Source organism: Varroa jacobsoni, unplaced genomic scaffold, assembly GCF_002532875.2.
Source record: "Varroa jacobsoni isolate VJ856 unplaced genomic scaffold, vjacob_1.0 scaffold_851, whole genome shotgun sequence".
Lineage (NCBI taxonomy): Eukaryota > Metazoa > Arthropoda > Arachnida > Mesostigmata > Varroidae > Varroa > Varroa jacobsoni.
The window spans coordinates 130606-155749 of NW_019213753.1; the positions used below are offsets into that span (position 1 = coordinate 130606).

Sequence of the window (25144 nt, forward strand, 5' to 3'; positions counted from 1 at the left end):
ACAAAGCTGGAATGATCATTGTGGGCCTGATCAAGCGCAATAATTTTAGTCATTTTGAACTAAACCACGTAAAGCTTTTTGGAACGGGACTACGGACGGACAACAGAACAGTAGCAGACAAATCCCACAAAGTACGTCTTACAACCGTAGAACTTTCTTCACAAGAAGACTAATTTTTTCGTGCTGGTATTAATGTGACGTCGAAGAGACCGACGTGTCGGTTGTCACAAATCCGTATGCCGTAGAGACGTGGCTCAACGAATGAAGTGCTCTGAGGAAGCATGCTCTGATCAATCTCCCGCACTGAGGAATAGAAAGGGCTCGCACTCGTTTTCGGGCAGTTGAAAAACACTATACTGGCCTAAAGTACTTCTAAAATAAAAGAGTTCCTCTGACGCTTGCAACACTTGTAGAACTGACGTGCAATGTTCGCATCATACTTTCGCATCCACGAGTATTGAGCAGTGAATGAAAGTTTTCCAAGACGGTTGTTGTGACCCACAGGCTCGACTAGCATGACTAGAGCCTCATATAAAGCTACACAGTACCGTAAAAACAAGGAAGAGATAATGATCATGGTACTGATAATTATCTGTAAATAGCGCTTTGTGGCAGCAGTAAGTCGGCACAACAAAAAGGGCCTTGCACACAACTATAAAAGCTATGCAGACGATAAATCAACGAAACCGTCGGAGTGCAAAGAAGTGAAAACGCGAATAGTAGCATTATATGGAATAAATACGGAAATAATTAGTATATTATATGGAATACGGAAATAATCGCCAAATGCTATTTTTCTATTTTTTTTTATGATCCGTTCTCGAACTAAGGTAGTACCGTAGAGTTCTACTTGCATATGCAACAAAGTTACTACTGAGACTTTTTTTTATAATGATTCTCGTGAAAATGTGTCTGTTGTCTGCATCTTGCGTGATGCATGTACAGGCGCACTCACCGAGTGTGCTTCCTTGAGCGCTTAAACTGAACAAAGCCATTTATATAAAATTTGTTTTTTTTAGAACATAACGATTCTTAGTAATAATTTGTTTTCGTTAAAAAAAGTACTGTAAATAGGAATGTTCCACTGGCCTCGACTGCTCTACAAATATAGATGTTGATGAAAATTTTTAAGCATCGAACCTACTACAGAAACGATGCGTAGTGAATTAATTGGGAATATCGCATTTTTATGGTATTAAGACATGTTTCTTTTAACGTTTCCATGTTTGACATTTTATTTTTAATGAATTTGCACAATATAGGAATCAAGTCCTATATATGAAATCACATCTTTTCGCTCTTACGTATCCAACTCGTTTTTAGCAGGATTTATTATCGTAAAACGAACGGTAAATAGAACTCACAATTCATAGCCCGTACTATAACTCGCAGGGTCCTGTTAAATGTAAATATGTACAATGAGGTATGAAATGCATTCTCCTATGTTTATTGTACTATATCATTTGTTTCATGCTTGTTTTTCCACCACTCCTACATACGCGAAATCACGAAACGCTCTCGCATTTCCTCCTTTATCACTATAAAATAATCGGTATATATTATGGAATACAAATACAGGACCGTCGCATGACTTTTTCGTTTTTCTCTCTTGTTCGGTTTTAATAAAAACAACACGTGTCTTGATCGAGACTTTATCAAGGTTGTACACTGTCACTTTATCGCTGCCCACGTTGGCCCACTTCGCAGCTATATCGTTGTATAACTAATAAGGCTCAAGAACTGCAGAACATTGAAAGAGTTAATCCACTGGAAAAAAATAATGTCGGTGAAATAGGACTGTGAGCTGATTAAACAATATGTGCTCTGGAACATACTATTAAAAATTACAGCGCAAGTAAAATCATGCCTGATGATCCATCAGCGTGCCAAAACACCAACGTCAACTAAAATTTTTGGTAACAGATTTGCAAACACGGGGCAATACGCGCTAGGGTACTGACACCAGGTATACTTCGGTCTTAGTGACACTATTTCACATGAGATACAGTACACATATGACGTTTCCCGTATTATTTAATCAATCGAATCTATTTGTTCTTGCTTTTTTTTTTTGTTTTACGTTCTTTGACCATATGCTAGATAATCAACTAATTGAATGATTTTTTGTAATTCCAGTAGGGGAGGAAGGGATACTTTGCCATTGTTATGCTGTTGCCAATATAATTTACCCTAAATAACAAAGGGTCAACTGTGCCCAAGTATAATTAATCCGATGTCACACAGAAGACAAGCCTAGCACTAGGCCTGGCTGCAGTACCAAAAAATTTCTTGATATTCTACTGCGGGTCCTGCTATCGATTAACGAGCAAAGTGTTCGTCATCGATGTTTGTGCTACGCGAAAAGTGACTCCTCGTGGATCTGAGTGGTGGAGAATCCACAAATTAGCCTTGTATTATAAAAACTTTTGTAGTTCAGCTATGAATTTAGCTGAAATAACTAAAAATGTTTTTCAAATTATTTTAATTAGTCGACTTGAACATAGAAGCTCTCGTTAATTTATCCCAGTTCCGCGTTACTGTGTTTTGGCGCCATCCAATACTTTAAATATTCGAGAATTCTCCCTTGCAAATTTTAATTAAGCCTTACACGAAGTTGTACACATAGACAGCCAAGTACAGTCGACATCTCTCTTCAAATATATACTGTTGCGCTCACGCCCTGCCGTTTCTTATTGATACATATTTCAGATAGATAATTCTTTCAGAATTGCTTCAACCTTTCGACTAGACAAAATTGACTTGCAGGTAGATGACTGTGCCTCGGATTCTAATTGGCATGTTGCACACGGTACACTTTAATAACAACTTTCGAGGTTCTGGATCCCAGTCTGCCCGTTAAATGCATACCCGTTTGTGTTAACACAGGGAGAAAATGAGTGGAAAGGGTGTCGACGGGGGGCTCTTCAGTGATTTACGGAGCACAGCGGCTGCTCAAGGTACTAGCGCGTTGCGTATTCGTTGTGGACCAACAGTTATCCATTCAGATGCAGCCCGCCTAATTTTCGAAAGAATTCCAGCGCGAATGTTGCACCACCTACATCGACCCACGCCATTATTAAGAAGCTAACTAACGTCTATCGCTCTTCCTATTCAGATTCCTACATCCTAGAGAAAATTGCCATGTGGGATATAATGGCAATCGGTGAGGAGCGGATGGGAATGCATAATTTGTGTAGTATAAAATTATCGAGTCAGCTCGGATTTTACTGATGCAAACGAGGATACTATGCATTATTGCTCCTGTAAGGCTGTAATCGTATCTTTTTCGAAACACTCCTTTGGCTCCTCGCTACTTTCTCGCATCGTTAGACTTTAAAAAAGGCGATGTTTAATCGCCTAAGCTACCTTCATTTGCGCCTCACAGTTGATGCTACTGCGCAAAGGTTCAGCTTACCTAAAGCCTGAGCCAAGGCTTCGTTGCCCATATGCTATATCCTTTAGCTTGTATAGGGTCCTTACACATATAAACGAACCTTTGACTACCTTGTGTTTCAGCACTGACGAACAATCACAGACAATAAGGTGAATCTCTACAAATGTAAAAATAGTTTTAAGATTTGGGTGAGACTGGTGGTTGGTACTGAAATGCGTAATAGTCAAGGTATTATTAATGAAAATTTTAGATATCGTTGTGAAATTTGTGATGGTAATTAGTCTCTTATTGTCATAATGCGCGGTTAAAAATGTTTGTTTGATACTGCCGACAGAATGCGTTTCAGTCAACGTACAAAAAATATTTACTGTAACAATTTTGTTTGTCAGACTCTTACTCAGTGCTAGACAAATATACATTCGCCTCACCTGTTATTTATTCTAGACAAAAATAGAAACGTACAAATGTAAAAGTACATGCTAATATAAAAGTCCGCTTCGCATAACCTAGCTGCAATTAGAACCCTCATTTTGCAATAGTTTTCTTGATTATTCAGTTTTTCTATTTCTTCTATATATCCAACGTACCCTGATAGTAGACCAGTAGCTAGCTAACAGTCTCCTCTGACGCAGATAACGAGCCCTCACATGCGTTTACCATACTTACCCGTATCCTGCAATCATTTGAAATCCCGCTATCTTGCCAAGATTAGAGGATCATTGAAATTTGTAAGGGATGGATTAGCTTCGACCCAATATCAAAATAGTAGCTTATCCTATAGTCATGCTCACGCAGACTTAATATTATAAAAACTTCTTGATAATATTTGTCTTATACTTGTAATTTTGCTACTTTAATTAATCCCCGATATAGACTATTTGATTTATCTTCAAAAAACTTTTAATAAATCGTCCCAACCTCCCACTGATTCTTTGAAATTCTACATAAGTCGTGTTACCCATATAACTTTCTGAATATTTGCTGCATTATCTGTCAAATATAACCATGGGCGACATCTTGGCTGCGCTGATTCGACCCTTTTTCTCGAGTCGTTATTCTCTGCATGATATATAATACATTTAACGTTATACCTATTTTTAACCTTCTACGCGTTCGAATGGCACGCTTTCATCGTCCGTCATTTGCGCAGCCATTACTGGACGTTCAGTTTAAACATTCTTTTAATTTCTATAATTTCTAGATAACAGACGGGTATTTTCTCCCTTCTTTTACATGTCTTCGCTATTCGATAATGGCCACCGGCCCCTCGGCCGAGGTGGGACGGTGTCGTGCACGATTGAGTTCTCCGCTCAGAGATCGAGACTGATCACCTGGAACTTGGAACTTTCGCACGACGCTATGCATTTGACATCAAAATTACACTCAACTGCCACCGAATTGAAACTAGCCACGAGTGAAACTGACGGGCCGCGTCGAATCAACAAAACCTCAGGGTAGCCTTCATAAAACTTCAGAAAGTCTAACACTTCACCGGGTAGAGAAGACCCTATGGACGGTTCACCTATATCTAGAACTACTAGATCGGTAAACGACAACTCCGATGCTTGCATCCAAAATCGGTTCCAACAGCAAAGTAGTGTCGGACAGGAAAATGCCGTAATGCGGGGTGATGAACAGGAAAAATTTGCCTGACTTGGTCCTGTGTACACTTGTAAATCAGGTTGTTCTCGATAAAAGCCAAACGCGTCCGTTGTCGAGTTCATCACGGTACTATTGTAGCATACAGTCCTATTCTGCACAAGCGAAGATGAACCGTTGCTGCTGTTGCTGCTGCTACTAGAAAAATTGTCTGATGAAATAGTAACTCCAGGGGAGACGGAGCTTGTGGAAGTAGCTGATGAACCTGGAGATGAGTTTTCATAGAACTTGAACTCGATCACGCGACGAGGTTCTTGAAGTCGTGTCAGTATCATTGGTTTCGTTCCATTGTGTAACAGCTGCGACCAGAAAAAATGCGGTACCCCACAGTCGGCACCAAAGAACCCAGTCCGACAAACACAGTGTTTGTATATCAGTGAACGGGACGGATCAGAATTCAGAAAGCTGCAGTATTTGCCTTCGATCAGCTTGAAGTACCTGAATAATAGCCATACATAACATATTAGTTTGCTTTAGTAGCTTAGAAGTGTACATATATTATGTCGCATACGCGCACGCCTATGATATGGTGTATAACTATCTCTTCTAACTATGATCTTCACAGTAACAATACACCGATGTATTAACGAGGCGATAGGCATTATTGCTAAACGTAAAAAGCCAATCTTATCATTCGGGCTTTCTTTATTCGATGGACTCGACAGCATTGGTTTTTTTCAGTACAGATCATTATGTCGGTCTCCCATTAGTACTATGAAAAACTCATGACGATGAAGTTTAACTTGGCGTGTGTCTACTAAATCACAAACTCCAACATCATCAAATTTATGAGATATTTTAATGTGATGATGCGACATGTTCTAAACAGTTCGAGCAATACACAGAATGTAACGATAAGAATTACTGCGATTTTTCCGCTTACAATCCGCGCTGAGTTGACTTGAGCTTGCCATCATATTAAATCTGCCTCTAAAGTTAATACAAGACATATTTAAACATATCAATCAGTTGGCCCTTTATAACGCATAAAAGTTAAATCATTGATATCAGACATAAATGACATTAAGTTTTTTGTCGGATAAACTTCATAAATAGGTGTGTTCTACGCACAGCACGTCGTGCACTGATTATAATAACAAAAAAAAACAAAATAACGCATGTAAGTTTTATACCATCAAATCTTTGTGCTGCTTTCACATTGGTTCACACAATTTAATTTTAACTGCAGATGGGGAGAAAAAATAGTAAGAACCTACACTCCTAAGGATATTTAATTAAAAACACCTTAATTGTAAATAACCGACAATCTTGATAGTCCCAAAGAATATCAGATCGAAAAAGAGGTTTTTGCTTAATTAATTTTGACTTAAGGAATTTAATCTTCCAGTAGTTCAAACTTAACAAGCTTATATGTGCACGCTTTATTCTGTTGATTCATGTTGCACAGCGGCCCTGGCAGACTCTTTACTCGTAAGCTAAAATTAGGCTCGCAAAATGATACAAGTCAGGTAAATAAGAAATGCTCACTAAGCAATAACACTGTAAATGTAATACTATTTTTAGTATAATAATAACATCGGAACGCCTCTTAGCATTAAACTCAGAACTTGCATTACTGCTGAAGCCGTCACGTCAGATAGATGATGATATTTGTGACGTTTCAATAGAGCAAACGCAGGGGCAATCACGCCAAAAAGGGTCACTAATATGCAAAATAACAATTCAACTAAAAATTAGCAGAAATCTATTACTATTATTGTGATAACGTTAATATTTTTGATATTTCTATAAAAACTAGGGAAGGATAAAGGAAAACTTACTTGGCTTTTAGGATGGCTGGCGTTGACCGCGGCAGTCTGTACACAGACCAGGCCGATCCTTCTACCGCAGTCCCTTGGGCACCCCCTGCGACGTTACTGCTTCCGGCGCCAGCAAGTGTATTGTCTGGGTCGCTGGTAGGACCGCGACTCCCCGTCAGAGCGATCAGGAGCCCAACGAACAGGAGATTGGCTCCCAGCACAAAGGCCAATGTTCGGCCTCGACAAAGGCGAACAGCTATAAACCAGCAAACAAAAGAAAGACCATCGCACGTGAGCTTTAGACGGCACCTATTGTTCGAATTCAAAACTGTGCTTTTACTACTGTTTAGAAAGTACGTTCCTATATGTGCGTAAGTTTCGAGTGACTAGGGTACCGTTGACCATGTAAGTACTTTCAATAGTTACAATGGTCGGAACGTGGAATATTAACTGTGTAAATGTACTCTCAACTTAAGCTTTGAACGTTCGTATTTTCGGATGGGATATTGATTACTCTGACATTTGATTCGCTTCTAGCGTAGGCATAGTTTTACATATTTTGGGAGGTCTAAGCTGTTTATTGTTGTTGTTGTTCATATGCAATGGCAATCACCTAGGCATACAAATGAAATAATATAAGCGTTACTTGGGATATTGTATGCAGAACACTTAAAATGCAAGGGAATATTACGCAAGCAATGAAATGTACTCATACAACTCTAGGTGGAAGTTTAGTGAGTGCTTAAATTGTTGAAGAGTAGTTTATTTAGGGAAAGAAAATTTCAATTGGATGATGAACGTTTTTAGACGTAGAACTTCTAGCATTACAGGACAAAGATTATCCTCGAACTCAGCAGTAACTTGTTAATCGGTCGAAAATAGTTGAACAAGCAATTTTGGATCGCCTGCGCCCTATGGAAAAAGATTACGAAAAAATAAGGAAGAAGATAGATTTTCATAAACTGGATAAGCAGTCATGGTACCAGACCATTCTGTTTATCAAGTGGGTACAAAAAACCTCTATATGAAATCCAAAGCCCAAAAAATCATACACTTATCCGAACAAGCAAGGTGTTCATGGAAGATTTTCCCGCGTGCGTGGTCGAACATGTACGAAGAACCTAATTATTAGTTTTCAAATGTTTGTAAAATATTATTGTAAAACGATATGAATGTCAGTTACCTGAACGGGGCAATTCCATTGAAGAAAATCACCGTTCAGAGGTAAAGTACTTTCAAAGCGCGTTCGCTATATGATATCGTTTATTCCTGTTTTTTATTGAGAGCAAAGAAACTTATCTTTCAGTTAGGCTAGGGAATGCTTCCTCACGAAAATGATTTACCAGATTTGGCTCCTTCAAACTACAACTTACTTAGATCTATCAACATCTGTTGGTCAAAAAACGGTCGTCAGGAGCTTGTTTTCAGGTCATTATAGGACGTTAGAAGTAATTTTTAATCTTTTCTTATCTATTCTAGTCCCAGTATTCGGAGTACTTCCGTCATTAACGGTACAATCGCGCGATTTTTGTAAGAAATAAGAAATATGCTTATTATGAAAAATTCAAACGAACTCTGCATCGGCTAAACCGAACCAGAGTCCATTGGTCCATATTTTGCATAATATTCGAATCGCAAATATATAGCCTTGACGATGAAACGTTCGTACATTGTTAGGGCCTCAAACGGGAGTTTTTTTCTTGCAAGATATGGACCCTTCAGGCTCAACAGCCGCGCTAACGGTCGAGTGCTTTTGAAACGACATGGTAGATGTCAAAGGATGTCTATTGTGAGACCGAAGATGTTACTTGGGCTATCACATAACTCATTAAATTATAACAATTTAAAATAAAAAAACAAAGCTCGAACTAGTAGTGATCGGAATGTATGGTGGCGTACGGTGCTCTGCTTGCTGAAGCGTATCAAGGCATATTAAGGGCATAACGGGAAAACATCCTTAAGTCTATGCCGTTTCCTAATTAAAGATATATCGTCCTGCTCAATTGTATAAACGCCGTAATCACGTTATTCCAGATCAAGTTAGATATTCACATCACTGACTCAAACAGATTAATTATAAATTGAGTGAACAGTTGATTACGCAATTATCTCTCTATCTGTACAATTAATTTCATACTTTTACCTAGAGCTGGGAAAGGGAACTCACGACACATTGTAATGGCACAGACGAACTTTCGTTTCTTATTTTTTACTAACACGATTACAATTTAATCGATATAATAGTTTTGCTGGCTTACTCTTAAGGTTTATATCTTATCAAAGTTTCCTAAGAGTGCTTCTTATTAACACGAACATATATTTTTGTTTATAGCTTACAATCTAAAACAAATAAACTTTGTATACCTGTTCCTGCCTGTAAAAAATCGCAAAAGCTTCGCGCTTAATATTTTTAACTACCTTCCTTAATTGAACTGGAAAAATACGTTGAAAGGCTCCTGACCAAGCAAACAAATTTTCGTGCTTAAAGTTGCAAGAAAATTAGCGCAAGCATTTGTGCCTTGCCCTTTCGAGCGATTACACAGACGGTATTTTCAGCTGCTTTGAACCAGTCAAGGTTTGAGCTGCTCGGGTTATTATGATTATTATTATTATTATTACAATTATTCGACTCGATTTTGTGTCGATGTTCCAAAATGATGAGTCAATTTTATATCGCCTATTGTCGATAATGGAGAGGAAATGACGGCAACGCTTCTGCTTACCACTGTTTCTTCCTGGAAAATTCGATTTTTTGGTGTTTAGTGTCTCTAGTTTAGAGTACGAGGAAAAACAAAGGTATGTGGCACCTTTGATTCCCTTTGAATTACCGATGTACACTGATTTATCCATTCACATATTACGACGCATTTGAATAGTAACAGTGTCTACTCATTTTCCTTAACACGAATTTTCCTTAACAAAATGTTTTCTTCCCACAGTTTTGTGGCTCCTGATCTTCGAAGTCAATTCAAGCGTAGATTATAAATATTTTTTCGCTCACAACTCGCTTCCTACTGGTCAAAGTTTGACTCTTAAAAAGATTAAACTTCAGTCAAAATAGCTGTAGAACGTGTAAGAGCGCCGAAAGTCGTCGCCACTAATTTTTAACAATCCATTGCTCTTATAAGCTGTATTTTTCTCGACGTTACAGTGACTGTCACAGCAGCAATCGTGGTGGTAGATACGTTAGAACGACAGCAGTTTTCTTCTGACGGGTCCATCCCGTTTGGGCGCTGATGATTCGCTTCATTCTGTTAATGATTAACAAGAGACACAGCATTCAAGTGAAGCTGTTCATTCGTCAAGTTGCTATTACACACTCAGGGGTGGCGAAGGGATGCGCGTTGAGTACGGTCGGAGCTATGGGATACGATCCACCGGTTAGGAGTTTCGGGAAATGTTTTTTAAAAGCAACTTTGGCCAGAGGACTGCTGTTCTTTCAACAGTACAGAACTAAATCACGCTAAATTGCATAAAAAAGAAGCATAACAATCACCTAAAACCAGCTGGAAGAGGAATATTTCTTGTAAAGATACGCCGGTGAAAAATGATTCGGCTTCAGACAATGTGAAATTGAGTTACCACCAGTACGTACTAGCATAGGAGCACGCGTCAATAAGGAGTAGCCGACTGAAATCCGTTTGTGGAATAACAGTGGTTGGTGTGGTACAGAGTCCATAAGTTTCGAGTATTCGAAAGTTATTCGGCAAAAACTATCACTCCTTTTCCGTTGCAGATCACCCGTTAGTTAAGTCAAGTAATAACTGACCACAAGTGCTGTGCGACGTCCTACTTCGGGCTACTATATGTCGGGCTATGGTCTCCTTCACCGTCAGCGTGTAACGGATGCATCACTAGCGCTTTCGACACTAAAGATCTGTTGACAGAGACTAGATTGGCTCAAGTCGTTGTGGGTACCTCCTACAGTTGCTCATAGTAGTACGAAGGCCCACAATCCAGTATTGTTATCAGTGGCAAAGGAGGCAATGCCGTTAGTCTGTCACAAGAAAACGACCTCAAACACAATATTGCCTCAGCCAAAATCGAGTCCGAAAGCATTGTTACGTCATTTGGGTTCATGGGGCCAACATTTTGCGCTCTACTCAGAGTCATTCAGTTGACTTTATGCTAATAGACAAATGTTTAGGCTATATATATACGTATAGTAACGGGACTTTATATTAATAGGTGTTAGAATTATTTCGTGCCTGCGTGCAATAAACAATCTTACAGTAACGGTTCTCATCTAGAAAGCACAATCGACTGAAGGTAGGAGAATCCTTAATTCTACTGCGCATATACTACTAGTTAATTCAACTAAATTACATATATTTTTCTTCTTACTATACTTTAGGTATAGATAATCGAATAAATGTTTTGAGGGGCTTTTGACAGCTGACATAAAATACTCCCATTTCTATTCATAGATTATACATTTGAACCGGGCGTAAAGGACGGTTATTGCGCCTCTGTGCAGAGCCCATGCACAAAATTTATCTGAGAATCAGCTTTATATTATTCCTACTCATGCTTGGCCGAATTTGTATGACAATTTCAAACATCTGCACCTCGTGCATTTATTTCCCCGACGACCACGTACTATGAATAGCCAGTAAGGTAAAGGGTGAAAAATTGTTTGTGATACTAACTCCTCAACTTACATAAGTAGGTAACTGGATGTCTAATTCAAGATACAACAGTTGAATAAACATGTTAAGATTATTGAGCTAAAAGATGACAGCATACCTCTTTTTTCTAAATAATATTCATAATCAATCACTTTCGTTCATAATTGAACTTACTAACCCGTCATTCGCGGCGATTAGGTGTACGCCTTTCCGAAATCCATTGGCACTTTATGGGAGCCACTACAGCTGCCAGAATTTTTCATAGTTAACAGTGTAAAGGTCACATTTTCACTACAAAGCTGCACTATCAGCAATAAGAGTAATCAAGATTATGGTACTTCCATACCTATAAGGAGGCTGCCATCTTGGTTTGAACGAATAGCTGACGTTAACAAGGTCTCGGGCGGTCGGCGGCTTTCAACAGAACAACACTATTTTTTATATTTTAGTGCTCTATTAGATAGACTAAATATGAATAGAGCAAATGCGCGTTACGCTGACAAACGAAAGTACAAGAAACGTTTACCGTAAAGGCTTAAAGCAGGTATATTATTTTGAAAACAAATGCGTAGTGAGAAATCGAAATATACGATTTTTGCTAAATACATTTAATTGTTCAACGAAAGAAGATAAAATCTTCGGAGCTGCAAAATAACCATGCATAGTGTACTTAAGAAAAAAATTTCTATATATAGTTATAGAAAATGATGTAAACTAGAAGTGCAAAAAAGGACTAAACATACAAATAACTGTATATTAATACGAAATTATCAATAGAACTGGATAAAAGCAGTCTCCAGCTTTAGAAATGTGAGGAAAGCAACCCATTAGAAATAAGGACAGCACATGGCAACGAATTCAAATGTCGACGTTGGCTGAAATGGAATTCGTTTCTGTTAAGCGGATGAGAACACGTCAAGACATTTCCTAGTCGTTCAGATCCAAAACTGCACCGGGCAGCCATAATCTAGTTCGCGAACTGACTTAATATAGGGTTGGATAGGAATAAGATACAAGGCTTTCTTACGATTCTCGTCAAATTTCCTAAATATTTTTATTATGCCACGAATGTAATTTGCTGGATCTTTGGATGATTCTTGGACTAAGTGCGTTCTTTTAATAATACACTAATATCTATTAATAAAAATTGTGAGGCAAAAAATACCATGGAGAAACTTTTCAAATAAATATTCTTGTTGTAATATCCACTTTCGGCTTAATTAAACGGTTGGTTATCGCCTCTTACGTTGCGTCAAGCTGTTTTGATACTTTCTTTACTTGTGCAGTCACCTACACAGAAAATTTTCCGATAAAGGCCTTTTGCATCCGTCGATCCATCCATATGCTTTTTTTCTAGTATTTTTGTCATTTAACTTTCTGCTAATCACGAACCAGATTTAGCGCGAAAATAACCTAAAGACCTTTGAAAACTAAAGCTTCTATGATCTAGGTTGATGAACCGTAAATTACGATATTCTTAAGGGCATCCGATTATATTTCACTTGCAAATTTTCTTACAAATTATTCTCGTAAGTGTGCCACCTAGTGCATGGGATAGATGTAGCCTTAATAACGCAACATGTTTTGGTCTGAAGTACGCGGAAAATTGCTCTGAGTAAAGCTGAAATTCTCAAGAGTTACGTATCCGCAGCCCCTCAACTCATCAAATGAACAGAGCGCATTCGCTGTTCAATTTTTTCGAAAACTTCGGTCCGTTCAGCTACTCACAAAGAAACTGATCAGAACTTTTACGCTGACACCTGGTAATTTACAGATCGAATAGTCATGTTTTCCCTACACAAGATGGGTGCGAAAACTCCGAGAATGTGTTTAAATGTTACTAATTACGATGCCTGCTTAGCATAGATTTTAAGCAGAACAGAATCAATTTTAATAACTTAAAATTTTGAATAGACGTAAAGATCGGCTATAAAACCTGTCGGATGCTGTCATAGCATAGTAAAATGTATGCTACCATCATATTTCTGTGATTCAAGCGTAACATAGGGGCTTTATCATGCAGCGCAGAACTATGTAATACGAAAAACTGCTTTCATAAACGGAACCAGTCCCTTTGTGTTCGGTCCGGGCGTTGCCAGGATTTAAACTTGTGCCCTAATACGCAAATAAATAAGGGGCTAAATCAATGATTATTTAAAGAACCCCTGTTTAATAACTCGTGAAACATACACAGTTATATAAACGTTTTCTCCTGTGTACTTGTTAACTTGTGCATTTGGGTAAGATACAGATTGCAGCTTTCGGCCTTTGCTCTATATGTTGTTGACTCCGTTAACTCTGGTACAGTATTTTGGTCTTCTTGATTTATTCGAACAGTTCTCGATTGCCCTCTTCCTCTCTCATTATTTATATATGCGCCTGCACGGTTTTACTAGCCCCGCCTGCTACCTTTCTACCTTTACCTGGTCCGGGGGGCCCTTGGTCCTATCAGACACGGCGCTACCTATCGAGTCTGTCGTCTATATTCCCTGGTTGCTTTTTCTCTTCCGTCTCAAGGAATTGGTTGATGATTCTCGTTCTCCTTTTTCCTCTCCGTTAGGCGCTGAAGGAAACTAGGAAATGCGAGGAAAGCAAGCAAGCAGCGGCCTCGTCGGAGCAATTGGCTGCCGGTGCATTGTACATAGGAGCAGGAACACGAAACACACTGAGAGTGGGACATCGAGGGTTTGCATTGGAACACGACAAGGTTAGCTGCCTAGACGCGATGAGCGACCAGACCTCAAACAACCGAAGCGAAGACATGATTCCCAATTTCCGGTTCCGCTGAGCGTAGCATCTCAGTGACTAGTTAGTTGCACGCGACCAGTACATCGTGTCTCCGCTAGCGCTGCTCTTGTTCGTTCGCTTGCTCGCACAATTGCTAACTTCTTCAGCAGACAGGTTCCATAGCAATCCAGGCGACGTCCATCACCCGCAGGATCCGTAACCTGCTAGTCTTACAATGGCAACGGATGGCGAGAAAGTGGAGCAGGCTATAGCCGCTTCCGCGGCGTGTGCAAACTCGTCTTCATAGTTGCAACCGTCTTTACTTTACACAGGTTCCGAGGAGAAAGCGTGTTGGCTTCAGAAAGCTAGTAGAAAAAGGCGTGGTAGGGTAGCAAGGCTAAATTACAGAGGAAAGTTTTGCAGGGTGAGCAACTGAGAGATAAACGAGGACAAGAGAAGGGATATCTAAGACAGCCTTTATTCGACTATTCTACTTTACTACTCGGCGGAGGGCCTACTTTCTGCATATCGATAGAAAGCAGTCAGCAGACGAAGCCTAAGCGAATAAACGGAGCGTGGTTGGAATCCGGACGACGAGTGAGACTCCTGCCTGCGTGATCGGTTGGTTGCTCGGCCGGTATTTAAGTGATTTCTTTTATGCTGCTAGGGGATTTCTGCACAAAGGACATATAAATGCTACAATCTACCTACAAAGTCTTTGCAATACGGAAAATAGAAAGAAAGAAGAAACAAACAACCAAATTCGATTTACATAACTATACCAGAAATATGATTTGAAACAGGTCTAAGTTACTTTAAATCATTGTCCTTTTCCTCGTTTTGAGCAACTTGACTGTGTCATGCAGTGTGATTACAGATCACAATGTGGAAACATTTTATTATCCAATCTAATACATATACTTTAGTATCGTAAAAGAGAGTCATATTGTAGTTCACCGCGAAGTGAGTAAATTATATTACTAGCTTATTAAAATTGGCTCGTTAAATTAAAAGCAGCATATTTTTTATAGAAACAGACTTGCTTAAAGGACTCACTTTTGTCTACGTCGAGCTTGTTACCGTCGGTGTCTCACTCCATATTGATCAAGCATAAAAACGTGTACGAACGAAGACATGCTTTGACAAGTTTTTCTGAACTATTTCCTACATGGGCAACAGCCATCGGGAGTGTTACTTTAGCTTTGCCATAAGTTTTTACTTCTTACTTTATTAACTCCTTTCAGACGCTACCCACCCATAAGGTCTCTTCGAGAACTAAAAGCAATTTGTTTAACACGTTTACCTACAGCTTTAGTTGCTCGTAGAAAATGCAGTTTCGTTGTCTCCTAAAGGAGTGCACATTGGAAACTTAGCTTAGGTAGCCAATTTAGGGAATGACAAATTCACCTATCGGTGCAATCTAAAAGACTGGCAGTCAATTAGGTGCACTTCCTAGCGCGCCCATGACTGAGCCCCCCAACTGCTGATTTCGGGTCTGAAGGGTCCGAGTGACGAATACCCTTAAGACTCGAAGAACACGAAGCAATCAAAGAATCTCTAGGAAGCTCTCGCCAGAACTAACGTCTTATATATATATATATATATATTTGCTTAAAGATATTCAAACAAATTCAATGAATTGAGAGCTTCTGGAAAGTGATCAACGGAATCAGTACAAGTGCAGAGTGCTTAGGGATTTCATAGATCTGCCTACGGAAATATGAAAATATTATCTTGCCGATTAAAGCGTATTCATGTTAAAAGCAATTCAGCGAACACAACATCAAGCAAATTAACTTAGTTATAAGTTTGCGCTACACTCAAGAACAAGCGGACTACTTTTTAATTTAGAAGAAAGAGGATTAGTTAGTAGTTGGTGTTCCGGTTCGAAAACAAAGGTTGGAAAGAGATGAATAACACAAGATTTTATTCCATTTACAGCACGCAAAGTTCCACGGTAATATCCTTCCTGTTTTTTTTTTAATTTAATTTAATTGCTATATGACATTATATAGTACACAAACAAAGTTTATAATAAATCGCACTGAATGTTGAATGATCCTAGTTGTATAATAAATCTATGTCAGAAAAAACTGTGTGTATGGATCGGAAAAAAAAACTATTAGAAAGTCGAAGAAAAATTGTCTATACTGGTATCTTTGGTTTGCAAGTTTTGGCACGATAATAGTTAATTCTATTTGCATAATATATTCTTTGAACAACTCATTCTTTTTATCATCAAACTCTGTTTACGCATTGTTTTTTTCCTGCGTTCCTCTGGCGTGCTTCACCTCTTCTGACGCTTTGGTTGTTCACACACTGCGATGCCGCCTACGAATCGTTTATTTTGTCGACTATTCCCCAACCGATAGTTTAGATTGCTCCTAATACAGCCCTGCTTAATATCTTCCTTGCTTCTATCGGTAAACGTATCGCCTGCGAAACCGATTGATTGATCCACTTTGCTAGACAACTTGGGCCGTATCGATGGCGGTGATGGCGACTTCACATCGATTCCGCTAGTGAAGCACTGCACCGTACGACTACAGTTTCTTATTGCCACTACCGACAGCTTCTGTCGCAACCACAGTCCAGTCTTCTCTTTCCTTTCGAAAAACACTCGTTGCGCGTCACTTTATCCAAGTCGACATCATTCCGTTCTTACCCGCCTGTGCTTTCCATCCACCCCCATTATTCTTTTGATCGCTTTGCTTTCTGTAAAAGCACCCTCTACAATTGCAGTAACAGCAATGGCACTTGCTATATAACACCTGCGCCTGTTCTTTTTCTCGCTGTTTTTTGCATAGGTGGAAAAAGTAAGGAACGACGAAGAATTGACGGAAGTCCGAGATGTCAGCTTACCATTTATGGACCTTTTACAGACAGAGCGACATTTCAAGCAGACCAAACCAAAAAGTGCTTTAGTCCTATGGTGCTAGGTGATCACCATTGCTGTTTATGCCTTTGAACATTCGATCATGAGTCTAATCTTATCCAAAGCCACTTGCTGATTGTTTCTCCCGAAGAAAGCCCAAGCCTACCTCCGCCCGCTAGGCCCAGTAGCTATGACTCGAGCCTCCCCTATCTCCAACATGTTCTCGAATACACCAGGTGAGCGTTTTCAGGTGCTCTTTTCTGTCTCTCGAAATACCCCACAACATACAGATCGCCCGGCCACACGAATAGGAGAAGCCTATTAGGAAAATTTGCTGTTCAGTCTGCATGGACCTCCTGGAGTTGACGGGAGCCTTCTGACCGACTACGGTTATCTCCTCTTATAGTGGTGCTAGTCCGAACAGCCAGCAGGCAAAGTCGATATGTTGGATTGTCAAGTCTCCACCGAGCGCTCGTCCGCCGCAAAGCGCTGTTCGTCTGTCCCCCCTCTCCGCTCGTCTCCTGGACTCCGTCTCCAGCGCTTGATCTCCACTGTTTGCTACCGTGGTCGTCGCCGTCGTAAAAACGTTCACTTCGACCGCGCACAAGCGGCCAATTCTCTAGCCGCAGATTACGCGTTAATCTCCAGTTCACACGCGCCGTTGAGTTTCTTCGTTGGCTTGGTTAGTGGCCGTCGTCGGCAGGGACTTGCGTGGCTTACCCTCGTTTGCTGTAGCCTAATAGGGTACTTTACAAATATATCCTGTCCCGCTCTAGCCCTTTCGTCGTCCTCTATTTTTCCACCTGCTTGACACACTCCTTTCAACAGTAAGCAAAATAGAAGAAATAAAAATAAGTGGGGACCTCGTCAGGTTTTCGGTAGCCACATTTTTTCAACAAAAGACGAATGATCTCCGCACCCGCAACTTAATGGGCAAGTGACACAAGAAAATACAGGATTTTTCTTTTGTTTCTGGTAAAATAGTCTGAGGATAAACAAATGTCACTAGATTGAATTAGACGAAGTTTGAATCTGAAATCAAGATACCTATAAGATCTTTTCTGTCAACCGGTAACCTAATTTTAGATAATGATAAACTTGTTAACGAAGAAATTTGAAGTGCCAGATGTAAGGATTTAACGTCGAGAGATCGTATGGACGCTATTCTGTCTTTGTGGAAACTGAACTAGTCAACTTTGCCAAAAAGCCAGCTAAGCCTGTTGAACTGCTTTAGGCGGGAAAATATTTTTCTTTAAATGGCAGTCAGACTAATTTTTGGATAGCAAATTTGGTTTCTTGTAGCTTAGTCACCCAACCTCCTCGTCTGGGATTAATGGCTATTTAACCTGTCATATAATATTTGGCATAAAGCAATTATCGTCATTTCGGTCACGTTAGGTATTTTGCAGTTAACATATCGCTAATTATACCCATATCATTTCTCGGATTCTCTGAGAAAAACTCTTCCTCGGATAATTATAATTGAACAAACCTTATGCTCCATTTGTACAACACTGTCGCTTGCCTGATGAGAAAGGTAACCTACCTCTGTATAAACAAAGGCTGAAAAACTTGGCCTAGTCGAATGCTTATTATTATGCGTATTATTTATAGTCTCTACCTCTTATTTTATTGTACGATTTCTCCACCTCGACATTATACCATGTCGTAAAGATACCTAGACTGCCTCTGAATGCGTGTATTGGCTTCGGCGACTGCCATAGCTGCTAAGTAAATAATAAAGATAGGAACTTTTGTTTTATTGTACCTCCGTGAAAAAGGCAACTAATTTTCCTAGATTAAATTTATTGATTTTACAGTAGTGTGGCCAGAATTATTTTAAGCTTCTTTAATAATCTTTCTAATTTTGCCTTTGCTTAAACTGGGTCTACGATCTTAAGGTTTTGTCTGGGGGTATTATTTAACAAATTTAATAAGCGAACAATACATTTAGCAAGTTTCCCTTCGAATGCAATAGAGTGTAACAAACCACACGAAAAATGGCGGTAACTCAACTGCTGTCCCCTTAAACGATCCTTTAAGGGCGAGCCGACATAAAGTCGTTTTTCAAACTGTGACCCCGGCTGAAATCGCGTAAGAAATCTTTCGTCGGACAGAAGATATGTCATTTGCAGAATTTCCCTCTTACTTACCCATTTCGTTCTTCTCCGGTGTTGCAGATTTATTCTTTGATTTCCAGAGATGGGGCTGGGTACCAAAGTCCCAAATGAATAGCAAATGGGGTGGTAGGTTTGCTCACACAGTATGCACTCAAAGCAAGCTGCGATCGGATCTATGTTCTTCAATTCGATTCTTTCTATCTTGGGTCCTAACTTTACAGAGACCTGGCGATCTGCAGGAGACGTACGACCAAGAGCATCTCGATAGAATGGAAAAGGGATGCAGGCTTCTTCGAGAGCGGCTATATCTTCAATCACCGCCATGTTTCTCAGTAGCTAGCCTACGATTCTGCATAGCCTTTGTATGTGACCAACGATGCACAACAGTCTCCGTAGCTCCAACAGCCGCATCCGATTAATCATCAATAGAATCAGAAACGGTCGCAATGGTAGCGAAACATCTAACAGTACTGACCACAGACTACTGAGAAAGTTTTTTTTTCCTGAAACTGAGGAATACATCAGATGTATTTTCCCTTCCATCTTTTGCTAGAGGGGCTTTGTCAAACGAGAGTCAGGCTGCACGACGGACGTGTCAAATGCGTATAACCGTTTGTTTGTGTAATGAAAAGACTAAGCCGAAATAATCGAGTTCGTGATGAAAAAAAAAAAAGAACATTAATTCTCAGCAATAGTTAGTAGGTGTATTAAACAAAAACTGGCATTCTTCTATTTGAGGAAATTCAATATTGTTAACGCTTGTTGGCATGCTAGCCCAGACATATAGAATGATAGCTTCAGTACAAGACGCAGTATAAATATCTCCTACCTCACCACATTGTATTTTACAGGTGGAAATAGGGAAACTCATGGTGAAAGTTTGGAGTTGAAAATTGATAACACGATGGTGAAATGGTATCAGTTCTCGCCTTTCTGTTCATTTGGATATCTACATACTTAGTATCCACAATATACAAAGCTATTTTTAAATTTTTGTTTGGATATTTGCTGATGTAGATGATTCTTTCCTCTATAACTGCAACTATAATTATCATCAAATGATCATAGATGTTGTTAAAAAGAAAAATACAAAAAGAATTGAGACGTTGCCCAGAATTATCTTGGGCACCGCGGTTTCAAGCCTTCTTTCTCCTTCTTTAAAGAAAAAATAGGACAAACTCTAACTCAACATAGAAAAAATCTATCCGTGACTAGGTTAGTGTACGTTATATAATTATTAAGTAAAGCTCCGACCATATTACCTGGATTTGTAAGGGTACAAAGGGAGTACACAGACATTATTCATTGCTGTTGCATCATTTTGTTCTCAAAATACGGTCATCTAGATAAGCTACTTTCCATTTCTTTCTGCCGAAAGGCTTTCTCGGGTGGATGACCCCCTTTCTGGAAAACGTCTGCAGGTTCCATCCAACCACTTCTCCTTTCTACACTCCCGTCCCCCAACATCTGGTCGCTTGACTCCATTTTGTGTGAGCAGACAACCGAGCCGCACTCCTAACCTTTCTACCTTTATTCTCTGCCACTGCTGTCCTGCATTTCGAATGGACTCTACCGCGGTGTCTTTTTCTTTGGCGAGTGCTAAGACCATTCCTATCTATTAAGGCATTCCTGCTGTGCAGCAGCACTACGACCGAAAGGGACTAGTGAAAAGCGTCGGCTCCGACTACTTCGGCAGTATGTGGAGGTTCTTTCACCAAGTAAAGAACACCAGACGGAAGAGACCCTTCCCATAAATACTACCTACTCCCGTCCCGTTCGTGACCCTCTTTTTCTCTCAGTACGCGAGCACGAACTCCTCCACTATGATTATACCTTCACAGATTTTCACCTGAAAAAAAGCTAGTGGAAAAGTAGTGGAAGATATCGGCGAGTCCAGAAAGACAAACATGGATAAGCACTGAATACCAACAGGACCTCAAGTTAGAAGACAGTGCCCGTAATGTTTTTTGAGCCTCTTAAGAGGCCTTACACCTTAGCGGCAAGTATAACTCGGCAGCCATTATCAATTGGACTGCTGTTAATACTGTTTTTATCATTTTCTGAAAGAAGGCTGGTAGATTGTTTTTCAAAGTTAGACCAGGTTACATAGTGCTGAGACTTATAGCGGGCTTTTCTTCTATTCTGTGTTTGCTTTTGTGAAGACGAAACACAATGGGTATGACCTGGGCATTTAAGTGTGGGTAGATGAGGTAATGGTCTCATAGTGGCATTACTATTCGATGAAAGGACTTCTACACTTAGCCTCAATTAGAGTTCTCCTCAGTTGGCATCAACTGATGTTGGGGTTAACATTTATACTGACTCGGTGTAGAAATGTCCTTGTTCGGTTGACAAGTCTCCAGGAATCGCTTTCCGCATTGCCTTCGCCTTCACAGTTATTTACTGTCTTGAACTGTGGTTCCGGAAGGGTTAGACCTTTGACTATTGTCGCTAACCGGCTCACTATACTCGAACCCAGAGTGGTTTTCGGCTTCGCCTCGCCTCGATTGTGCTTCCAAGGTTTTCCGTCACCCTTAATAATCCGCAGGCCGCAGCCAATTTCATAATGCCCCCCATAGCCGGTAAACCCCCATGGAACTTAGCAACTGTTAACGATTTAGCGTTTTCGTTTATCGGTGCTTTTCAATCTGGCCTTCTTTCTTTCGCCGATACAGTGCTTAACAGCGACCGTAGCGACTGCTGGCTATTAGCGAAAGCAAAATAACAGCGGCGCAGGCTCTAGATATCCAGTCCAAGGCAATGGCGAAGGACAAAATTGCAGGGATCTGTATTCACACAGTTGCCGCACAGCGAGTTGTCTATCACAAAGGAATGACTCCGTCATACTAGTCAATCTAAGCGACTTTTTTCTATCGGCTACTTCAACGTACTGTGAAGCCTCGTCAGAATTGGGGATACCAATCATTCATAATGTTTCCACGGCCTTATCGCTTTGTTAGCTTAGACCCTGATAAATTAGACTCTTACAAATACCAAATTATTTAGTTACTTCATTTGTCCTTCGTATGAAAGACTTTCAATAATGGATGAAGCGCTTAATATCGTTATCGTTAGCGAAAATATTGTTTTTAAGACGTTTTCCGTTTCCCTGGCTCTATCTGACCCAACAGAATATAATATCCCCTCAAGTCAGAGTAGTAACTTCAAGACCTTTGATTGAAATTGTTTAATGTGTGGGCGTCGCATATTCAGGAACACATACGAGGTCGTTTGGCCTCGGATCAGTCTGAAAGCGAGTTGGAATTAATGGCCGGCAATGTGGACGTAAATGAATAGAATGAGGTCAAAGTAGCGTGAGTATTATGTCTACCAGGAAACACTCTGACGAGGCTTCCTAGTCCGTTGTTCATTCCGCTTGACTCTCAGTCGTGCCATCGAAATGATTGTCTTTTCCCAAACGGAATGCGTGACATCTGGCACGATGCAACAGTGCGTGGTGCTTGTTCGACCCCTATGGAGAGCGTGTGCACACAGATATGCAGCTTCCACGATTTCGCCCAATACGAAGTCGTTCGTCCAACCAAAGCCCTGACAACAGGAGCGTCTTAGCGATATCGAGGATGTCACTGTAGTTGGGATTTTGCAAGACGCACGTATCAGTAGTGCTGACTGTTGTAATGATGCCGATTTAAGGATAAATTATTTCTTGCCTAATTTAAGATTTCAAACTGGACTCTGTTTTCTATCAACTCTTAAAAATATCTTGAAAATGCTTTACGTTTTCATTGATTAATTAAAACATATTTATGTGGAACGATTTGGTGCGAAAAAAAGTACAGTTAATTTTAAATATGGTTACTTTTTAAACTTTTTTTGGCGCTAATCGCAAAATGTCTTAAAAAAAAAACTCGTAACATAAGTACTTCAAAAGTCGGCAAAAAAAGAACAACAAACGTAAGTAATTTGAAGGCGCTCCGTGTAAGAAAGTCTAAAGACATTTAAATACGTGTTAGTACGAAAGCGAAACATGTCAAATTTAGCACAAAACTACATATTAGGCACACTAAAAGTTTTTACACAAAGAGCACTAATTAACTCTATTGTTTATTTTCATCTGAAAAAAATTAATTTTTTCGATTTAGGCCGATTGGCATTCAGAGTTTTCTGATTAAAAACCTGTCATAAAACCCAACGAACGAATAAACCATAATTGGTTAGTCGAAGGAGACGAGAACATACATGCAGACATAGTAAAACATTCGTGTTCTATATACGCCTATGCGACCACTACGATTATTACTACACCCGGATCCAACACTGATATAGCGACAAAGCAATAAATACCTCAACAATAAATTAAATTGAACTATTAATTTGTGTTCTAAAGAAATTAATTCGTAATAAAAACTAATAATTGTGTAACATGATTCAACTAATAGGAGACTTTAAAATTATCGAAATTCAGTGACCGGTAGCCCTGGAACCCAGAAAAAAAATATAAAATACTATTCAGTTTCGCGGTATGGTCCCGTTGCGTTACAGACGAAAACGTTTCAATAATCACAAGGATCCCCAAAATCACTAGGACCATTATGCGACCTTCGAAATTGATAGGATATTCGACAGTGTTTTTGTTCGTTTATTTTTAAATTTACAAACCGCTAGAAAAGAAGGACACAGCCTGTTCAAATGTATGCTCACACTGTCTTTCGAAGTTCCGCCAGCTGCTTGTATTCGCCCTGTCTTAAATTTACAGACCCTGTTGGAAATTTTCCAGCATCAATATGCATTATTTTCCTATGTACATTTGACATTTCGTTTGCAAGCAGACATTCACTCGTCATTGGCTGTATACTCTACCATACCACTGACTAATTGGCAACCCAGTTTTCTAAAAATTAATAAACGCTTTCTAAAGCAGCTGCCTATAGTATGGGCGCGGTCTGTTCTCTAAACGCAGGAGATAGTTGTCATAGTCGACAACTTTATTGCCAGACGGTGTTTTTGCATCAAATCATTTAGATAATTGTTTAACAATTGTTTGCTATTTGGTATTTGGACGCGAAATAGGTAGCTGAATATTCGATTGCTGGTATCAACCTATTTTCATTTACGTTTACTTCGCAGGTTCCGAATCAATGAGACCATATAAGTACCGAATATCAACTTAGTACACATAATTCTCCTCTTCATAGCCTGAAAGGTGCAAACGATGTATATTTTTTAAGGCGCGTAACAGCGGCGGCCGCAAAGGTTTGCTTCCATGATGTTTGCGCTTTTCCATCTCGAAACGCTTGCGCGACCCGGTGCTGAGAGACGCACACTAGTGTAACTAGGGAACGGAATTGTAACGTTAAGATCCATTATGACTATGAGCTGGCCTAGACGGGGCCGACTTGACCTAAAGCTAGCTGCTACCTGAGCCATCAATTGACCCCGTTTCTACGAGTACAGCTCACGCCAATAATACCGCTGTTGCCGATGGGAGGAGCAGTAGCGGTGATGGTCGAAGTGGCCTTGTCGCTGAGGCTAGAGGTAACAATGTCTGATGACGGTACAACGCACCTCGACATACTAGGCTACGCCACCAACCTTTCGTTCTTGATCGGCAGGTTCCTAACCTGCATAAACGCTTATTAACGTCGCAACGTTGCGTATTATCAGGATCCACCGCGGAAAGAGGTCACATCGCTATTAATGCTTCTCGACGAGAGAACCGCGTGCTGATTCTCCTTGAAGAGAGCAGGTGAGCATGAAACAGGTGAGCATGAAAGAGAATATGCGATGCGCGGATGATGCGAGCAACCAGGCTGGATAACTGAGTGAACGGAATTCAGTAAATATCGTTACGTATAGGCTACTGGAATACGCTTGGAACTGGTACGTATGTAAACCTTGAAAGAACTTGCCCGTATTATCAGCTGTTAAGTCAATCTTACTAAAGTTTAAATAGAATGGTTTTTCGCAAAAAGTACAGGTTTATTATAGCTTATTTCAAAAATACCTATCTTTTATTACTT

At 39.9% G+C, this 25144-nt stretch overlaps 1 protein-coding gene and 1 long non-coding RNA gene across 2 annotated transcripts; both read right to left on the reverse strand.

The window, feature by feature from the left end:
* Positions 1-1205: 1205 nt before the first annotated feature.
* Positions 1206-11797, reverse strand: LOC111264366 (uncharacterized). The gene is made up of 3 exons (XM_022840208.2): positions 11620-11797; positions 6835-7069; positions 1206-5491 (listed from the first exon to the last, which is right to left on the reverse strand). The coding sequence occupies exons 1-3, from the start codon at positions 11624-11626 to the stop codon at positions 4705-4707; spliced, it is 1029 nt and encodes a 342-aa protein (XP_022695943.1). The 5' UTR covers positions 11627-11797; the 3' UTR covers positions 1206-4704.
* Positions 11798-16072: 4275 nt separating this feature from the next.
* On the reverse strand, positions 16073-19550 carry LOC147752961 (uncharacterized). Its single transcript, XR_015312663.1, has 2 exons — positions 19197-19550; positions 16073-17861 (listed from the first exon to the last, which is right to left on the reverse strand). It is a non-coding gene; the product is annotated as an uncharacterized LOC147752961 (long non-coding RNA).
* Between the last annotated feature and the right edge of the window lie 5594 nt (positions 19551-25144).